General features: G+C 41.1%; 1 protein-coding gene across 3 annotated transcripts; it reads right to left on the reverse strand.

The window, feature by feature from the left end:
• Nucleotides 1–382: 382 nt before the first annotated feature.
• LOC309397167 (C-signal-like) lies at nt 383–21,065 on the reverse strand. Of its 3 annotated transcripts, XM_081962947.1 has the most exons (11): nt 20,970–21,065; nt 16,212–16,412; nt 14,917–14,968; nt 12,175–12,365; nt 11,811–11,978; nt 10,333–10,443; nt 5,197–5,248; nt 4,130–4,317; nt 2,391–2,549; nt 1,946–2,056; nt 383–1,433 (listed from the first exon to the last, which is right to left on the reverse strand). In XM_081962947.1, exons 2-11 carry the CDS (start codon nt 16,353–16,355, stop codon nt 1,320–1,322), a joined length of 1,290 nt encoding a protein of 429 aa, XP_081819073.1. In that variant the 5' UTR covers nt 16,356–16,412; nt 20,970–21,065; the 3' UTR covers nt 383–1,319. The 3 variants fall into 3 exon arrangements, with proteins under 3 accessions (XP_081819073.1, XP_081819074.1, XP_081819075.1); XM_081962948.1 differs by lacking the exon at nt 11,811–11,978; XM_081962949.1 differs by lacking the exons at nt 10,333–10,443; nt 11,811–11,978; nt 12,175–12,365; ... (1 more) ...; nt 16,212–16,412; nt 20,970–21,065 and adding an exon at nt 7,748–7,933.
• Between the last annotated feature and the right edge of the window lie 228 nt (nt 21,066–21,293).

The raw sequence follows: 21,293 nt of genomic DNA on the forward strand, positions 1-21,293 counted from the left end.
CTTCTTCTTCTTCTTTTTTTTACAAAAGCTCCAGCCTAGGACCGTGGACTAGTGTCCTGTCTACAATTTACAAATGATTGGGAATAGACGGTCAAATCCAGTGCCTTTGGAAAGGGATCATCTTTGATTTCAAGTGGCACCGTCTATTTGAACTTGGGGGAATTATAACTTTTGGGGGAAAGTTAGTTTGAACTGCTGGGCTGCCTATTCCACTCGCGCATGGGTTGACTGTTTCCACATCCCAGGACCAGAGCCAACACGATGGTGTCCTTATGCTAAAGCTGTCTACAGTTTACCTAACAGAAAATGACTGTCCAGGCAGATCCTTCGGACCAGGGGTGTCAAACTCACATTGTCATGGTGATGTATCGCGACTTTTCCCCCCCCTTCACTAAACTGGCCATGGCCGTGGCCAGTGTGTGATGCAACCGGCCCACGAGCTGAGAGTTTGACAGCCCTGTGTCTGGTTTCCGAAAGATGCCCTAATTAATTCACGAGCTTCGAGCCAAGTTTCAAAAGAAATCCAGACAGATATTCTTTTTTGTTGTTGTTTGGGGATTCCAAATGCAGGTAGTCCTTGACTTAGGACCACAATTGAGCCCAAAGTTTCTGCTGTCAAGTGAGACATTTGTTAAGTGAGTTTTGCCCCATGTTATGACGTTTCTTGCCTCAGTTATTAAGTGAATGGTAAGTTAGTAACCTGGTTGTTAAGTGAATCTGTCTTCCCCATTGACTTTGCTTCTCAGAAGGTTGCAAAAAATGGGAAATACATGACCTTGGGACACAGCAATGGCCATAAATATGAACCAGCTGCCAAGCATCTGAAACTTGACCTCCTGACTACGGGGATGCTACAAAATTGTAAGTGCAGAAAACGGCCACAAGTCACATTTTTCAGTGCTGTTGTAAGTTCGAACGGTCACTAAATGAACTGTTGTAAATCCAGGACTACCTGGAAGCGCATTTCAAATGCCAAAGGCTTAATTGTAATCATGCCAAGTTTTGGTGTCGATAATCTCACTTTCGACACATGACGTCTTCCCTCTGATTAAACCATCCGCTCGGCTCCTCCCGCAGAAGTAGTTAAACAGGTTCCCACAGATAAACTCAAGAGTCAGTGCCCCAGGCAAGTGCATGGATTGATTCAATATATTTGTACGCCATCAAAATCAGGACTACCCTGGTAACTTACAGCAAATGAAATATAAACCATACAGGATACAAACACTAAAAACACAGCAGCCGTACAAAAATACAATTTAAAAAAAAGACAAATATACCCAACACCTTTTTTCCTTGGTGCAAAGGACAAGCACATCTCACCAAGGGAGTGTGTTGCCTTCCCAGTCGAGAAAGGCCCCATTGGAGGCCGATGATAAATTAGCAAGCACATTGAGGATGCCTCGCACACTGTCCTGCACCGTCACAGGAGCCTGGGAAAGGAAGAGAGCCAGGATTATTATCCTCAGGGAAGAAAGCTTGAACCCTGTACAATCTCGCCCATTCGTTCTCCCTCTCTGGCTAAAATAACAGGAACAAAAGGATGGCTGTTACAACCACCGTATAGCATAGCATCGTGTTTCCCAAACTTGGCAACTTTTTAGATGCATGGACTTCAAGTCCCAGAATTCTCCAGCCTAACTCAGAGCTGGCCCAGGGTTGAGGTGTATACTGACGATACCAAGCCCCAAACGGATAGATGACTTCATCTAACATGATAGATGACCTCACCTTACATATAGATGTCACCAGTTCCAAAGAACAACACCCCGCAAAATGGTGCCACCCCCCAGCCTCTGACGTTGATTCAAAAGGATACTCTGGTCCACAGTATGAAAAGCTGTTGAAGATCAAAGAGCAACGAGATGGATACATTACCCCATCTCAGCTCCAACTGCTTTTTCTCTGTAGTAAACCCTGTAGTAGGCGCTCCCTCTTATGGTACCTGCTCCGTTCCCATATCTGTTTTCACCCAGCCAGGATGGATTAGACCACACAAGATCCCTTCCTCCTTTAGTTCCAAAGCGAAGCAGACTGTCACCATGTTCAAAGCAGCCTGCAAGGAAAATTAGACTCTTAAAGATCAGCTCCTCTTCCTTTTCTTTCTTTTGAAACCTCTCTGCTCCGTTGCCCTGACCCAATCCCACACAACCCCCTGCTATCAAAGCATTGGCATGATTGAAAGCAAGAAGGGTGGGTTCTATCCCTTTCAAATATTCTGGACTATGACTCCCTAACCCAGTGATGGCGAACCTTTTAGAGACCGAGCGCCCAAACTGCAACCCCCAAACCTATTGCAAAGTGCCAACACGTTCTGTTGTCTCACCAGAATGAGGGAGCCGTTCCTTTCTGAATGAAGGAAATAATCCGACCCTCCAAGGAAAACCAACCTTGCTTGCACGATAAGGGTACATTGGTCCCTTCATGACTTCAAATCCCCGTTCAATGGAAGCCAACTTGGAGGTCATATTGATGATGGCTGCCCTCTGGCAACTCATCTCCTTTATGGCTGCTTCTCGAGCTGCTTTCTTCAGCAGAGGCAGAAATTCCTGAAGGAAAGAAGATACATGTTGAAATAAAGCCACGATGACCCAGGAACTGAATGGCTAGTATCAGAATTATCTACTTGTCTCTAAGATATTGCCCATTGTTTTTGTTGACTAAGGCTACCTTTGCTTCCGATTTTCTTTGGCCTCAGCAGACCCATTCCTTCTTCTTATTCTCTTTCACAACTCCTTAGTCACACTTCCATCTCACATCCAGTTCAAAATCCCAACAATCTTTACACATTTCTGTGATCACTGAACCCACTTCAATTATAACTTTAGCTTCTACATGTCAATAGCACTATGGAATGGAATGGAGTGGAATGGAATTCTTTATTGGCTAAATGTGATTGGGCACACAAGGAATTTATCGCTGGTGCATAAACTCTCAAGTGTACACACAAACAACATAGTCAATAGCCATAGTCACAGATTATAAGATTTATCGTAGCATATGATAACATTATGGTCGTTTCTTTTCTTCCTCCATCTTCCCTAAGTCTTCGTGCCACCCAAGTTCGGGTCAACGTTTGGGGCTCAGGATCCCGGACAGCACCCCGGAGTTCAGGGAGCTGGTAGAGTTTTTAAAGGAGATTCGGGTTAATGTCAGGGTTCTAAGTAACACCCTCAACGAAAGAAGACTCCAAGGCTTGAGTTTCCTCAAAGTTCCATTTTCTTAGAGATGTCATATTGGCACATCTGGGAAAACCCGAATCTGAAAGTTTCCAAGTTTTCCCCATCCAAGTTCACCTCCCTGCCTATCACCAACATGTCCATCACATGACCCAATCAGGCACCATCCAAAACTAAAGATGCCTCCGAGTCACACCATCGCAGCTGCAGGGCGAGGTGTCCTTGACTCTCTGAGAAAGGAATGTTATTTAGACTATATATCTCCCATACTCCATATAATCCCCTCTCCCATTTTCCCACAGTAGAAAATGTGGCAGGCATGAATGGCCCAATGTAAAAGATGGCTTCCAGGTCTGACAATTATAGGATATGATCGATAAGATTTATGATAGGATGGGAATCAGTAGTCCATCAGGCATTGCTAAATAATCCCAATCTCCTGTGTGATCAGTGGTAATAAATATTGGGTGTGTCAGAGTTTGTTGCAGAAAAATCAAATCCAGAAAGCACACACAGGTAACTGATTCAGCTGAACTCATTAACTTCTTTATATACATAATAACAGATGAATAAATTTACAATACCAATAGTAGATTCTTTCAATGTGGTAGAAGTAACAAGCAAAACACAAGCAAGAGAGAACAGTTAGTTTCACTTCAGAGTTCAGAACAGACAGTGTCTTAAGTTTCGGTTTCAATTCTTTGCACAGACTCAGAAGGTTGCAGGCTAAACCACACCCTGGCCCCTAGCTGTTTCAGCTCCCATTGGCTGACCTTGTTGCTATGCCTATTCATTGGCTGACTTTGTTACCATGTCTCTCCCAGTCATGAATATTCTAACAGGAAGCTGTGGTCCAACACCTCTTAGAGGGCCATATTTCATAATACATGAGACCAAATCATCATTCTCTTGTTTCCCTCCCAGAGGGAGGAAGACAATGATTCTCTTACCTTAACCACAAGGATGGGCCCTACCACATTGGTGTTGAAAGCAGACAGCATCTCTTGCTGCTCCACCGTTTCCAGAGTGGCATAGGAGTTCACACCGGCATTATTGATCAGGAGGTTTAAGCCTTTACCGTGTAGAAGAGACTCAACTGCCGAAGCAGCTGCCTTCACACTGGACTGATCCTCCACCTCTTCCATGTACATGTGAAAAAAATAAGATCCTTCTCAGAGAAGCCAAAAGCTGATGTGGGGCCTAGAGCAGGGGTCTCCAACCTTGGCCACTTTACGACCCATGGACTTCAATTCCCAGAATTCCTCAGCCAGCAGGAATTCTGGGAGTTGAAGTCCACGGGTCACATAGCTGGCTGAGGAATTCTGGGAGTTGAAGTCCACGGGTCACATAGCTGGCTGAGGAATTCTGGGAGTTGAAGTCCACGGGTCATAAAGTAGCCAAGGTTGGAGACCCCTGGCCTAGAGGATTGTGGGTCAGCAATTAGGAAGAACCAAATTTCAATTGCCCCACCTGGTGCCTACATGACACTTCGCATGGACAATCCTTGACTTACAACCCTTCGTTTAGTGGCCATTCAAAGTTACAACAGCTCCGAAAAAAGCTACTGGGGACTTCTTTTTTCACCCTTATGACCGTCACAGCACCCCCATGGCCACGTGAATGCTTGCCAACTGACTCATACTTATGATGGCTGCAATGTTCCCTTTTTTGCAACCTTCTGACAAGGAAAGTCAAGGGGAAAATCAGATTCCCTTAACCACCGTATTACTAACTTAACAACTGCAGTGATTCCCTCAACAACCGCCTTAAGAAAGGTTGTAAAATGGGGCAAAACTCACTTAATAACTACCTTGTTCAGTAACAGAATGTCGGGGGTTAATGGCAGTAGTAAATCGAGCATTACCTGCACTGAGATACTGTACAAACATTTCAAAGCTAAAATACACACAGGGCACGGTCAAACTGTCCATAATCCACATAGATTTCCAAATGGATTTTTTTTAAAAAAAGACGGACGTCAAATTGGGATAGAAAAAAAAATGGAAAACTCTCATACCCAGCTGGATGATGTGAATGTTGGAATGCTTGCTAGCCAGATCATTCAAAGTCTGGAATTAAAGAGAAGAAGTCAAGTGAAGAGAAGAAGATGGAAAACATTTGCTTCCTTTTTTTTTTGGAAAAAAAAACTTTATTGAAAATTTAAAACATTCTAATACAAATGCCTTTAAAAATAATTTTGCATAACTGACGATCCTTTTTGACAGTATTAACATAACCATTTGTTATTCAAATACATTTTTATACATTCCTAATTATTCCTATGTCTATACATCTATGTTTCTGAGCTGTCCATGTTCCTATTATTTATCCATTGATACCAGTTTTCCCAAATTCTATAATATTCTGAGTCTTCCTTGTCCCTTAACTCCAATGTGAGTTTATCCATCTCTGCGCAATCAAGAATCTTTTGGATTATCAAACACCCTGTCGACATGGTATCACTTTTCCAACTTTGTGCAAGCGCTATTCTCACTGCTGTAATTATGTGCAAGATGAAATATTTTCTCTCTTTTGTATACTTTCCCTTACTAATCCCCAGAAGGAACAATTCTGCTTTAAGATCTATTTGGGTGTTTGTAATTTCCTGTAACCATTTTTGTATTTTAGTCCAAATTTTTTTTAGCTTTTGGACATAGCCACCATGCATGAAAGAAGGAACCCTGCAGCTGTTTACATTTCCAACAGTTTGGAAAACATTTGCTTCCTATCCTATGGAACTCTCTCCCAAGCCATTCTAATTGCTCTTAGATCTCTCGGCGCACCCAATATATTTATTTATTTATCAGCACAAATACAACAACAACAACAACAACAACACACACACACACACACATAAACACCTTCTCTAAGATTACATTGTGATTTGCTTCTTTCCATAATCTACCCTTTTCAGTAATCAAATTCATAAATCACCACTTCTTTCCTTCCTTCCTTTTTCTTTCTTTCTTTCTTTCTTTCTTTCTTTCTTTCTTTCTTTCTTTCTTTCTTTCTTTCTTTCTTTCTTTCCTTCTTTCTTTCTTTCTTGTTCAGCAAAAAGTTTCAAGAAGTTGAAACCAGAACTGCATTTCTGAAAATAATTCGTTCTGGATTCCTGTCCGAGTTGTGCAAAAAAATAATAATCTAGGTTTTCTCTTTTTCTGCCTGTTCTATGTCTCCTGTCAGTCAATGTGCATTGAGGTGATTTTAAAACAAGTCAAGACAAGCAAGCTTTGAAGAGTGGGAAAGCTTCTAATTTTGCTTTCTGGTTCATGTCACCCTTCTAGGTTGCCTGTGGCTGGCAGCTGTATGAGATTCTCTATTTTGTGGGCCTACATTAGTGGCCAAAATTGTGGAAACCTTTTGGGAAAAGTGTATTTCTGAGGTTTGATGGCTAATAACACCACTTTTTTTTGGCATTTCAAGATAATCATATTCCACTGCTGGAATGGCCTTGGAATAGACCTTAACCCAATTGAAAATCTATGGAACCAACTAAAGAAACCTGCTAGTCAGAAGTGATCCAGCAATAAAACCCCATTAATAGAAGCAATCATTCAACCTTGGTTTCACATTATAACAGCTGCAGAACTAAAAGACTTGGTTCACTCCATGGGAAGACATTGTAAGGCCGTAATTCATGCTAAAGTTTACCCTACTAACTGACAGTGTGATAATTTTTGGAACATCTCATTATTTCTATAGTGATAACTTTTGTATATCTCATTTCACTTTTCTTCTTTGTAACTGCTATTCTAATAGCAAATGCTTCATAAACGCTATTGCATTACATTCATGATTAAATTATCTTTCCATTGACATATAATTTTATGGTACCACTAATCCCCCCCAAAAATGGTGTTATTAGCTAGTTTTAGAAAATACGCTATTTTCCCAAAAGGTTTCCATAATTTTGGCCACCATTGTAATGTTCCCTGGATCACATTTTCTCACTACAACCATCATCTCATGACAGCAAAGACGCCAAAAGCAATACTTAAAAATATGATAATGAAATATTCTTGTCTTTCAATACCCAGTGAATTTTTTTTTAACTCTGCACAGGTTTTGAATCTGATCTTATGTCCTGTGCAAAATTGCCTTGTCCTACGTGACCCACCCCATCTGACTTCTGAGTCACCAAAAAGTAATCCATTTTAGAGCTGTAGTTTAGCTAGTTAATTGTTTTGTTATTTCGATCTCCTCTGGCACGTGATGGCATCTGTTCCACGGTAATTGCCAGCAAGATACCGCTTCCCACGGATGTGGTCGAATTCCCTCCGTAAGGAGGCTCATGCAAATATTATTCTTTTAGAGGCTAGGTGAATGCCTTGTTTCTTTTCTGGATTTTTAAGAAGTTTGCTTTTCTTTTTCTTTTTCATTGTAAGCTTTATCTCTTACTTCTTTGGAGTGAGAAGTATCTCTGTGGGTTCTGCTATCTCCTCTAGCTTTAGTCCTGCAGCAATATTAAGATAACTACAGCCACCTGTGTCTCCTTCCTCGAGAGCGTAAAGCAAAGCTGCTTTGGATAGCAACAGGGTGCCCTTCAATCATAATAACTTTCTACCAACCTTCCCTCCAGGTCCGGTTGGCGTCCGGCAAGTTGCAAAGATATGTTCTGGAGGCTCAGCCATCTCCACCAGTTGTTTGATCAGTTCCAGTCCGATTCCCCGATTGGAACCAGTCACCAATATGCTACGAGTTAACGGAGCCATCCTTTCACTGAACTCTTACTTTTTTGTACTGCCTGGACTTTGCTCAGTGGTTTAGTAATGATAATGTTAGTACTCAGGAAAGAGGTGTGTCTTCTGACACAATCTCTTCATTTGCCTGGGGCTATGGCATGCAAATCTTTCCCGGGGAAGACTGTCTCGGTGACAGATCCTTAGATGAGTGTTTCTAGAGAACAGCGGGGAAGAATTGCTAGGGAAAACAGGCCTTGCCTGTTTGGGACCAACCCTTGACACTTGTCAAAGTTTGTAGGGTTGGGGAAAGCATCTCCAAGGATCAGAAGAGGTGTGATGCTTCTGAACTTTTCCCCTAAGATCTAGACAAATAAATAAGACAAATAAATAAGACAAATAAATAAGACAAATAAATAAGACAAATACTGTATTTTTCACACCGGTGTATAACCCTAAAAGAACGCAGAAATGTTTGTGCGTCTTATACCCCAAAGACAGCCATTTTTATCCTTCCGAACAGGGACATTTTTGCCTTCCCCCAGGCCTGCTGAAGCCTGCAGACTGTTTCTGGGGACTGGGGGAAGACAAAAATGCTTCCGTTTTTGTGAAAACGGCCTGTTTTTCACAAAAGTGGGATACGGGACGGGGCTTCGGAAGGCCAAAAATGGCTGTATTTGGGGTATAAGACGCATAAACATTTCCACGCTCTTTTAGGGCGGGGAGGTGCATCTTATACGCCAAAAAATATGGTAAATAGCAAAAGCAACCACTCTATTGGAGAGACCTTTTCCATATGTGTCACGTGGGATGAAAGGCGATGGCAATGTTTTTCGTGACCAGGGTGCATTTATTGATAATATACAAGTAGGAGGTCATCATTCTGTGTTTAGGGACAAGGTTTCTGTTTGTGGACTCCTTTCAGTCCACAAAGATCTGATGCTTTACCCCAGCAAGAAGCTCAAGGATGTTCACCAGGCTATTTTTTTCCCCTCCCAATCCAGAAAAGTGCCAGATGATGACGAATCTAAGCCAGCAATGACCTTCACCAAACCCTTACTACTGGTCTCCACTGTCACAGGGGCCTGCAGGAGAAGGAGAAGATGGATTAAGGTTCTGTGAATTGGTTTACATTATTATTGTTGTTGTTCTTTTTAAATAATTTTTTAAATTTTATTTTTACATAGACAATCCATTTTCCATTAACCAGTGTGTCGTCTGGGTACAAATATTTTATGCCGACATTAAAATATGCAATCTTATTCCTTATTTAATCTCATATTGGCTTAATTTTCAATATCTTAAGTATCTAATATTACAACAATCCCATTGTGATTTATTTCACTCTATTAATTATATTAACTATTAATACATTTCCTATACTTTAGATAACTTCTTTTACTATTAATTCTTATGTCTATTCTCTAACCACTGGTAAAAAGATTCCCACATAGTATAATAATCAGCTTATTCTTTTTCTTTAATTGTCAGTGTCACTCTGTTCATTTCTGCACATTCTAATAGTTTCCTAATCACCTTCTCCTCGGTAGGGATCTCTTCACTTTTCCAGTTTTGTGCAAATACAATCCTAGCTGCTGCTATAACATGAATAATCAAATATACATTTTCTTTACTATAATTTCCTGGTAAAACCCCGAGCAAAAATATTTCAGGTTTTAAGTCAATACGTTGTTGTATCATCTTTTCCAGCCACGTATGTATTTTAGTCCAATATTTTTTTGTTTCTGCATAGGTACAAGCCTGGTGCCTGGAGCTTTACATTATTCTTTTTGTTGTTATTATTTAAGATTTAATTTTCAATTCAATTCACACCCTGGGACTAGAAACGTGGTTGGATGACTTTGGGCCAATCATCAGGAGATGGTGAGTTCTAGTCCCACCTTAAGCATGAAAGCTAGTTGGGTGACCTTTGGCCAATCATCAGGAGAAGGTGAGTTCTAGTCTCACCGTAGGCATGAAAGCTACTTGGGTGACCTTTGGTCAATTATCAGGAGATGGTGAGTTCTAGTCCCACCTTAAGCATGAAAGCTATTTGGGTGACATTTGGCCAATGATCAGGTGATGCTGAGCTCTAGTCCTGCCTTAGGCATAAAAAGCCACTTGGATGACTAGACCAAACTGGCTCTCAATTACTAAATTTCCATATTTTTTTTTAGAATATACATTATTCCCTCCCGCCACCTTATAGTACCTGTTCTGATCCCATGTCAGTTTTAACCCACCCTGCATGGAGCAGAACACATGCAAGTCCATCTTTTTTCAGTTCCTGTTGGGTGACCTTGGGACAATCACCAGGAGATAGTGAGTTCTAATCCCGCCTTAGGCACAAACGACAGGGTTGGGCATGAAAGCCGGCTGGGTGACTACATCAGACTGGCTCTCAATTACTACATTTCCAATTTTTTGAGACTATTTATAACAAACATCCCCCTCCCCCCGCCACCGAATAGTACCAGTTCTGTTCCCATGTCAGTTTTCACCCATCCAGGATGGAGCAGAACACATACAATTCCCTCTTTTTTCAGTTCCTCTGCAAGGCAGATGTTGACCATATTCAGCGCTGTCTACAAAACAAAGCATGAGAGAATGAATGGAAGAACCTGGGGGGGGGGGATGAAAAGAGGGATCAGCCTAGAGTCCCTACATAGCTGCAAGTGAACTAAGTCCAACCCTCCTTGAGTGCTGTGGGCCCCCATCTAGCTCCAAGCAGGTATTAACCCTAGTTGAAAAGATTCCTGTGCATAGGCATTTAGTAACAAATCAGTTTGCGATACTGGCGAATATCTGTAACTCGGATGTAGGATGAGGGTGAAGGTTCATTCTCTGAGCTTGTGGGTTGGTTTCTGAATGTTTCATTACCAAACCAGGTAACATCTTCAGCAGAGTTTAGCAGATGTCCGTGTTGGTGTTCTTCTGCTTAGAAGACAGTGTGGTCAGTAGGTCTTGTGATTGGGAGGTCATATCAGGTGAGGATCATGTCAGATGAGGGACTTGTGATGGGACTTGTGATGGGTAAGTGTGGGCTGCGTCAAGTGAGGCTCTTGTCTTCTGATGGGTCTTATGATGACCCAAGTTCATCCACACCTGACCCATCAGACGACCCATCAAAAGACCCTCACAGGATACAACCCAAAGAGTGAAGATTGAGAGTGAAAGTTCATTCTCCAAGCTTGTGGGTCGGCTTCCAAACATTTTGTTAACCAGACATGGTAACATCTTCAGTGAGCTTAGGGGATGTCAGTGTCGGTGTTCTTCTGCTTATAAGGGCTTTGTATGATCAGTAGGTCTTGTGATTGGAAGGTCACATCAGGTCAGAGTCATGTAAGGTGAGGGGCTTGTGGTGGGGCTTGTGATGGGTAGGTTTGGGTTGCATCCAGTGAGGGTCTTGTCTTCTGATAAGTCTTGTGATGGGTCAGGTGTGGGTCAACTTGGGTTGTCAGATCCATCACAAGACCCATCAGAAGACCAGACCCTCAGTTGATGTGACCCACACCTTCCCATCACAAGACTCATCAGAAGACCCTCATCTGACATGACTCTCACTTGATGTGACCTCCCAATCACAAGACCTACTGACCACACAAAGCCCTTATAAGCAGAACACCACTAACACTGACATCCAGTTATCTCTGTTGAAGATGTTACCAGGTCTGGTGAACAAAATGTTCAGAAACCCTCCACCCTCAATAAATCAGTATAACCAGACCTCCATGTGTGGGCCTGAGTTTTCATCATCATTTTCATCATCATTTTAATGAGTCTTTCCCTGATGGTCACACAGCTTCTGGACCTTGGTCCAGGTCCAGTTTCACTTTACAAAGACTTCACATTGCTCAGAAGCTACTGGAGCCAGAGATTGACCCAAGAGGAGCTAGAGACGCCTTGGACTATCTCGTCGGTTATGTTCAAAATAACAAGATTTCTGAATTACCTTGCTGGCACGATATTGGTACATTGGAGGAACTGGTACTATTACAGTTGTAAAACCCTGCCCAATGGAGCTAATGAGGGAAGATATGTTGACAACAACTGCCTTGTTGCCTCCCACGTTTTCTTGTGTGCTCTCCTTGGCAGCCTTCTTCAGGAGAGGCAGGAATTCCTAAAATACACACAAAACAATAGGCTGAAATGTAACATTTCCCTTCTTCCTGAGTCTACTTGAGATCCCTGGTTTTATTCTCACTGGCATTTTTTATTTCCCAAGTCATGATTTTTTTTCTTGGTGCCACCTCTGATCCCATTGGCTCAAGGTTGACCTTTTTGGAATATCTAAACAGCACCTAAACCAGACTTACTTTGACAACTAGGAGGGGCCCCACTGTATTGGTCTTGTATGACAATAGCATATCTTCCTGATTGACATTTTCCAGGAAAAGGGCTTGGGAGTTTCTGGCAGCATTGTTGATTAGCAGATTCAGCCCTTGTCCTTTCAGATGGGATTCCACTTCTGACGCAGCCCGCCTTATACTGGAAAGGTCTGTCGTATCTACCACATACAGAAGAACAGGTAACAGTAAAAATGACTTGGTTCCTACTTTGATGAGGGCAGGTAACGTATAATGGAAAAGAAAAGACCTTTGGAGAAAAACTTGCAGCCTAGAAAGCAATCTCATAAATGACATTTGCCCACCTAGCAGTTCCAAAGATTGCGAATGCGAGTAGATAAATAGGTACCACTTCAGTTGGAACAAAAACAGCATTCTGGGCACCTTTGACAGATAGCTATGCTGACCACATGTCCATGGAAATTGTCTTCAGACAACGCTGTCTCCCTAGGCCAAGAAAAGGAGATGAGCACTGTACCATAGTGTCAGACATGACTGGACATGGAAACGTTTGCCTTTTAAATGAAATGTTTGAATCAAAAGGAGGAGGGATAGCAAAAGTATCTCAGAAGGGACCTTCCCTAGTGTTCCAGTGTGGAAAAATGAGGGGTGGAACGGGTACTTCCTGACTTGGAAGATTGATGCTAGGTTTTTGGAATGGAGTGGAGTAGGGTAGGTTAGGGGAGAGTAGGGTAAAGTAGAGTAGAGTAGGGAAGTAGAGTAAAACAGTACAGTAGAAGAGTAGAATAGAACAGGAGTAGACTGGGACCATGATAACAGAACAGGAACAGAACAGAACCGGAACTGGAACAGGGCAGGGCAGGACAGGAGAGAACAGAAAACAGAATTAATTAGCCAAGTGTGATTAGACACACAAGGAATTTGTCTCTGGTTCAGAAACTCTCAATGTACATGAAAAGCAGCAGAGTAATAATAATCACAATATGATGCCAATAAGAGGTGGTAATAAAGAAGACGAAGGAATAATAATACTTCTATAGCCATAAAACACGGGTCAATATCCTTAGACACAAGCCAGCGCTGTAGGAAAAAACTGTCTTTATGTCTAATTGTTTTGGCATGCAATGCCACCTTAGTGACGTCCCAAGGGGAGCAGTTGAAAACGTCCAGGATGTGAGGGGTGGGTAGACATTTTCTCAGTCTTCCTTCTGACCCTTGCAGTGTACAGGTCCTCAATGGAAGGCAGACAGGTGGGGTTTTTTCCCGCAGTTCTAACTACCTGTTGGACTCTGTACCTGTCCTGTTTGGTTGCTGTATCGAGCCGGGCATTTTTTGTGAGATAGCACAAACTATCACAACAGGAGAATAGGCAGCCCTCAACTTACAACCTCAATTGACCCCAAAATTTCGATGGCTAAGCGAGACTGTTGTTAAGGGAATTTTGCCCCATTTTACAACTTTTCTTGGGGCAGCTGTTAAGTGAATCACTAAACCTGTTAAGTTAGTAACACTTGTTAAAGGAACTTGGTTTCCCCGTTGACTTTGCTTTCTCAGCTGGTCAAAAAAAGAAGTGATTCCATGACCCCAGCAGACTGCAACCGTCATAAATACATGCCAGTTGCCAAGGGTCCGAATTTTGATCACATGACCAAGGATATGTTGCCATGGTCATAAGTCTGAAAACAGTCATAAGTCACATTTTTCAGTGCCGTTGTAAGTTTGAACAGTCACTAAATTAATGATCGTAAGTTGAGGATTAGCCGTAGTGGTGCTATCTGCTATAAGACTATATTAACAAAATCTTGCAAGTGTGAAATTGGCCCCTCCCATAAATTCTAAACAAGAGAAATCTTAGGAAGATTTGCTCCATTTAAACAATTATTCATGCCATGATTTAAGTCTGAAAGGGGTCATAGGTTTGACTCCCACTTCTTCGAGGCAACCCCTGAGATATTGGAACGCTGTTACAATGTCCCCCCTAGTCCTTCTTTTCATTAAACTAGACATACCCAGTTCCTGCAACCGTTCTTCATATGTTTTACCCTCCAGTCCCCTAATCATCTGTGTTGCTCTTCTCTGTATTCTTTCTAGACTCTCCACATCTTTTCGACATCATGGTGACCAAAACTGAATGCAGTATTAAAAGTGTGGCCTTACCAAGGCATTATAAAGTAGTATTAACACTCCATATGATCTTGATTCTATCCCTCTGTTGATGCAGCCTAGAACTGTGTTGGCTTTTTTGGCAGCTGCTGCACACGGCTGGCTCATATTTAAATGGTTGTCCACTAGGACTCCAAGATCCCTCTCACAGTTACTACTATTGAGCAAGGTACCACCTATACTGTACCTGTGCATTTCGTTTTTCTTGCCTAAATGTAGAACCTTACTCTTTTCTCCATTGAATTTCATTTTATTAGACAGTGCCCAATGTTCAAGTTTGTCAAGATCCTTCTGTATCTTAAGCCTGTCTTCTGGAGTGTTGGCTATTCCTGCCATCTTGGTGTCATCTGCAAATTTTATAAGTTCCCCATTTATCCCCTCAGGTCATAAGAAAACTAGCTCCATTAAAAAAACAAAACTATTCATCTGTTCAACTCAACATGTGTGCTAGAGAAACGAGTATTAAAAAATTCCCAAACTGACAATTAATTGCACTTGATTTTTATATAAGCACGCAATTTATGGTGATAAATATGATCATGTTCTGTGGCTTTCATTACAATTACCCAGAAAGTAAAAATCCCATACCTAACTGAACAATGTTAATGTTGTCGTGCTGACTAGCCAAATTCTGCAAAGCCTGCAATTGAGAAAGAAAATGTTTAAAAGAACAGGTTGAATGGATAAAATATATTTTTTAAGTGTCATCTGCAATCTCAGTTCCAATATAGCAGATTTTTTTCCTCCTTTTTATAACTCTTTAATCCCTTTTATTCAGGGTGGACTTGGTGCAATTGAATGGAGCTGAGCATTTACCTTTCCTGATGTCTACACGGAGTTCGCAGGAGATATTTTGTCTTTGTGGCCTGATAGCAAAAGATCTGCTGCTGCCTGGGATTGAACTCTCAACCTTCCAAGTGGGAGGCAAGCATTTTCACCTCTAACCCACCACACCCCTTTTCAATTCCTTTATAGCAGGATATTCCAATGGATTGTTTTTATCAGCAGCTATTATAATTTCCAGAGGAATGCGGTGGCTCAGTAAGACATTGAGCTTGTTGATCACAAATGTCGGCAATTTGGCGGTTCGAATCCCTAGCACCGCGTAATGGAGTGAGCTCCTGTTACTTGTCCCAGCTTTTGCCAACTTAGCAGTTCGAAAGCATGTAAAAATGTAAGTAGAAAAATAGGGACCACCTTTGGTGGGAAGGTAACAGTGTTCGGTGTGCCTTTGGCATTTAGTCATGCCGGCCACATGACCACAGAGACGTCTTTGGACAGTGCTGACTCTTTGGCTTTGAAACGGAGATCAGCACTGCCCCCTAGAGTCAGGAAAGACTAGCACATATGTGCAAGGGAAACCTTTACCTTTATTATAATTTCCAGACTGTGTTTTTTTTAAAAACTAGAACTAGCTGTTTATCTATCTCTTTCTGTTTATATTATCATGGCTGTATTGTTGCTCTTTGTCTTAAATTCATTTATAACAATCCAGGAAATATATAAACTTTTCTGGTTCAGTAGATCTTTGCACGAAGTCTGAATCAGAGTGGTAATTCAGGCAATTCTGACAGATTCTGGAGAATCAGTAGCGGAAATTTTGGGAGAGGGGAGGGAATGGAGATTTTGCAGTATCCTTCCCCTGCACACCCACCAAGCCACATTCACAGAACCGGTAGTAAAAAAAAAAAAATTGAATCCCACCACTGGTCTGAATCCAAAGCCATGTTGCATAATGCAATGGTTTGTGATTCAAACAATCCTGGCTTAAACATTGGTCTCAAAAGCCTCAATTTATTGATGCCTGCAATGGAAGCCCACATCCGTACATTACCCCAGCTCGCATCTGAAAGATGCTGAATTACGGTTGGTCTTCTACATACCTTTGCTTCAGGTCCACTAGGATTCCTACAAGTTGCAAAAAGATAGCCCGGAGAAGGGTTCAATTTCACCAGCTCTTTCACCAGTCCAAGTCCAATTCCACGGTTGGTGCCGGTCACCATGATGTTTCTAGCTACTTGAAACATCCTGAACCTTCGATTTTTGCTCTTCAACACTGTTCACCTTTGGGCAGGTGGAGACATCTGTCCAAATAAGAAGAGGTTACTAATATTAGGCTAGCATGAAGTGGATTCTCTTAAACCTAACAACAGGGAATACTCGAGTTAGAACTGGAATGGAAACCATTGCTTAACAAGGCGGTTGCTAAAGAGAGTCGCGCCTGGTTTTATGACCTTTCGAGCCATGGTTGTTAAGCGAATCACGTGGTCATTAACTGGCTTTCTCCATTGAATTTGCTTGACAGAAGCAGGTGGGAGAAGTCTCAAATGTTGATCACGTGACCCTGGGCGATTGCAACCATCGTCAACACCCTGCCAGTTGTACGAAAGCCCAAATTTTGATCATGTGATCATGATGTGACGGTCATTAAGAATGAGGACCGGTTTCCTGTGACAGAAACCATTAAGGAGCAAGGCCCATGGGGATTGTACACTGTATATTTTATTTGATGTGTATGGCTATGTAACCATCTCTGCTACCGGTCTGTATGGCTATATAATCACTCTCTGCTACCCTTTTCACAGTATTAAACAGAATTTCTAGCACATACATTACGTATCTATAGGCTTCGTTCTTGTGAATACATGGGGTTGTATGTTCTTCCTGTCCATGTTAGACAGCTAGACCAAGAAGTAACTAGGATTAAATTAAGCTAAACCTAGGACATATACATATATGCGTCCTTATCTAAGAACATTTGCAAGATTTGGGTTTGACTAGTCTAGAGAAAAGAAGGACTTGGGGTGACATGATAGCAGTATTCCAGTATTTGAGGGGCTACCACAAAGAAGAAGGGGGGTCAACTTATTTTCCAAGCACCAGAAAGCAAGACATGAAACAATGGATGGAAACTAATCAAGGAGAGAAGCAACTTAAAACAAGGAAGAAATGTCCTAACAGTTAGAACAGTTAACCAGTGGAACAGTTTGCCTTCAGAAGCTGTGGTTGCTCCTTCACTGGACAAGCACTTGTCTGAAATGGTATAGGGTTTCCTGCTTGAGCAGGAGGTTGGTCTAGATGATCTCCAACATCCCCTCCAGTTCTACTCTGAATTAATTGTATGCACATAATATTTCTATCATTTCTCACGGCTTAGGCTACGTCGCAAAAGCAGATTAGAAAGTTCCTGCAGAGTCACAAACTTTAAGATTGGCTTTGCTATTCCTTATCTAATCAGACTTATCTTCCAGGTATCTTACCTGAAGTAAATAGAAGAGTCCCAAAGAGATTGTCCTGGACAATTTAGACGGGGAAGAGACTGACTTTTCTTTATTGCAATCTATGACTGATCTACACTCCCCAAAGCAGATTTAGCCTTATTATATAACACTTTCCAACACCTCCTCCTTTCTCTAGCACCATCTCTGTTTTTCTGTTCTCCGCTTCATCTAAAATTATGCCTTTCATACCCAAAACTATTTCAGCAGATGTAAGGACAAAAATACAGTTTCCTCACTGACTGTGTGACTATGATGACATCATTTCTCTGTTCCTACAGTTATGATTGACTGCAGTTTCTTTTGTTGGGCTTCCATTGACTTTATGAGGTGTTAATATATATTGCTAGTTACTCCATGGATGTTATGCCATATGCTAAATAGATAAACGTTGACTTTACTATGAAATGGAAAATTTTGACATCTTTATGATGCCTACTGAACTGCACCTGAGGGCAAGTTCATGAGTCATGGATGGAAGCTTAAAGAGACATCGTAAGGAGAAATTTTCTGACTAGGAGAGCAATTAATCAGTGGAACATCTTGCCTTTAGAAGCAGTGGGTAGAGGCTTTTAAGAAGAGTCTGGGCAGCCATTTGTCTGAAATTACATACTAGACCACCTCCAAGGTCCCTTCCACCTTTGTTATTCCATTATCCTGGATTCTGAAGCTGATTTCACATCCTGCACTGAGCTTTGGTACATTTCAATAATGGTTGGTAGAATAAACCACAGTGGCCTGGTTCCAGAGGTGGTATTCAGCAGGTTCTGACCAGTTCTGGAGAACCGGTAACGGAAATTTTGAGTAGTTCGGAGAACCGGTAAATACCATCTCTGATTGGCTCCACCCCCATCTATTCTCTGCCTCCTGAGTCCCAGCTGATCGAGAGGAAATGGGGATTTTGCAGTGTCCTTCCCCTGGAGTGGGGTGGGAATAAGATTTTACAGTATCCTTTCCCTTGCCACGCCCACCAAGCCACGGCCACAGAACCGGTAGTAAAAAAAAAATTGATTCCTACCACTGCCTGGTTGACACAATAGACTAAACCATAAACCCAAGTTGGAAGATTTCAGTAGCTGGGTTCACACAGCACAGCACACCACAAAGCCAAACAAACTACATTATGGATTAATTTTCAAGGGTGAGACTCGAGAAGATGGTCCATGGATCATACTACATCAGATCTGTCTTAACCACTATGAATTATTGACTCACCTACAAGTGGCGGATGAGAAATTACAAGTTTAGGTTGGCATAATATGTGAAGACCAAGACAAAGAAACCCCAAGGTCACTTAGGGAATTGTGTGAATACGTGTTTGCATTTGTGTTGACCTATTGTCCATTTTTGCATGGTTGAAAAAAATGAGAAGATCTTCTCTTTGATCAGTCACTACATTTCTTTCTTTCTACATCTCCATTCTAACCACCCTTCTTTTTCCTACTTGCAGTTGTTTTACTTTATTACTTAATGTAAAAGACTGGCTGATAATTTCTTGCTCTAATTGACGGTTTCTTGTTTAGTGACATGTTTTTTAGCTTCCAAACACGATGAACCTTTGACATTCCTCATTCCTCATTCTTCAGTGTCTTCATACACTTGGTATCATGTCCAAGAATTTTATAAGATACATCAACAAATTGCAGCTGCCTGCAATAACACCAGCGGAACTGCAAAAAACTGCGCTGCTCGGAACATCGTATATTTTAAGAAGGTACTTGGTTGATACCTAGGACACTGGCAGCAACCCGTATCAACCATTAGCACCAGTCATTGGTGTTTGTGATGCATTTTTGAATGTTCAGTTGACTGAGTTTCATGTTTAATGAATAAAGAATAATAATAATAACCGCTTACATCTCTGCAATCATAATTTTAACACCATCAATAACAACACCTGCCATTGGAAGTAAGGAGAGAAATCTTGACAGAAGCACCTGTGGTAACCAAAGACAAGCTGATGGAAGGAGCAGATGGAGGGTTTCGAGTTCTCCTAAGATACGAAATGAGCAACAAGTTGCGAAGAGAAGTCCATACAAGACTTACCAAGAAAGTAATCAGAATACTAATGCTACAAATGGCAAGAGACCTAAGACTGCATTATCACTGGAAAGATACAGGTTGATGTAATGAAAGCTTATAATAAAAATTAAACTTAGTTAAACTTAGAGTATTATGTATAAAATGAAGTGATAATAGTTATAGTCAAATAAATGATTAATAGTGATAATAATGCATCTACATCTATTAGTTTCATAATATGAAATTTTATATAAACTGCAAATGGAGACTATGAGAGGAGGTTTAAAAGCTTTGTTATTAAATACAACCAATTCTTATTTAGAGCATGTTATAAAGATGCAATGTCATTGGGTGATTTTAGGAGGACCTAATGGAATGCCATTATATAGTTTTATTTTAAATTTAGAAATATTTCATATAAAAGGATGTAAAAACAATTATAGTCAAATGAAGGTTGAGATACAATAGTAACGTGCATAAATATATTTGATTTTAAAATATGTGATTTGATATGAATTGTAAGTGATGACTGTGGAAGGGATGCACAGAAATCTTGTAACCTACTGACACACTTTCTATAATTTGTAATGGAAGAGGGTTTTTTTGTTTTTTGTTTGTGTTTGTTTAAAAATAAAAAAAATAACATCTGCCAGAATCTACCCTTTCTAGTTTATCAAATTCATAAATCACTATTTATTTTCCTTTATTCAGCCAAAAGTTTCAAAAAGTTGAAACCAGAACTGCATTTCTGAAAAATAATTCATTCTGGATTACTATTAGAGTTGTGCAAAAAAAAAAAAAAGGTAATCTAGGTTTTCTCTCTTTTTTTTTTCCTGTTCTATGCCGCCCTTCTAGGTACCCGTTGGCTGGCAGCTGTGTAGGATTCCCTGTTTTTGTGGGCTTAAAGTACCTGCCGGGATCACATTTTCTCACTGCGACCCGTTATGTTAAGTCAGCAAAAGCACTGCTTCAATGTCCATTGAACTTTTTTTTTTTACTTTGCCCAAATTCTGGATTTGATCTCGTTTTCTAGGCATCGTGGTCTTGGCTCTTGACACTCACCCCATCCCAATTCTGACTCACCTTAAAAAGTTATCCACCCCATTTTAGAGCTGTAGTTTGGTTCATTGTTTTGCTATTTTAATCTCCTCTGGCAGATGATGGCATCTGTTCCACAGTAAACCCCAGCAAAATAGAGCTTCCCACACATGCAGTAGAATTCTCTCCGTAAGGAGGCTCATGCAAATATTACTGTTTTAGAAGCTAGGTGAATGCCTTGTTTCTTTTCTGGATTTTTAACAAGTTTGCTTTTCTTTTTTTCTTTTAAGCTTTATATCTTACTTCTTTGGAGTGAGCAGTATCTCTGTAGGTTCTGCTATCTTCTGTAGCTTTAGTCCTGCAGCAATATTAAGATAACTACAGCCACCTGTGTCTGCTTCCTCGAGAGCGTAAAGCAAAGCTGCTTTGATAGCAATAGGTTGCCTTCTCCCTGCTCTTCAATCCTGATAACTTTCTACAAACCTTCCCTCCAGGTCCTGTTAGTTGCAAAGATAAGTTCTGGAGGCTCAGCCACCTCCACCAGCTGTTGGATCATCAGTTACAGTCCAATTCCCCGATTGGAATCAATCACTAACATGCTATGAGTTAACGGAGCCATCCTTTCAC

Source organism: Natrix helvetica (assembly GCF_964273705.1).
Source record: "Natrix helvetica genome assembly, chromosome: 10".
Taxonomy (NCBI): domain Eukaryota; kingdom Metazoa; phylum Chordata; class Lepidosauria; order Squamata; family Natricidae; genus Natrix; species Natrix helvetica.

What these genes read in the sequence shown, in the direction of transcription:
- LOC309397167 (XM_081962947.1), bottom strand. Translation starts at nt 16,355, where the DNA reads ATGTTTCAAGTAGCTAGAAACATCATGGTGACCGGCACCAACCGTGGA. An exon ending in ACCAATATCGTGCCAGCAAG is followed by an intron (nt 10,444 to 11,810) that starts GTAATTCAGAAA and finishes TTTGTTTTGTAG; the next exon opens with ACAGCGCTGAATATGGTCAA. An exon ending in ACCCTTATCGTGCAAGCAAG is followed by an intron (nt 2,057 to 2,390) that starts GTTGGTTTTCCT and finishes TTTTCCTTGCAG; the next exon opens with GCTGCTTTGAACATGGTGAC.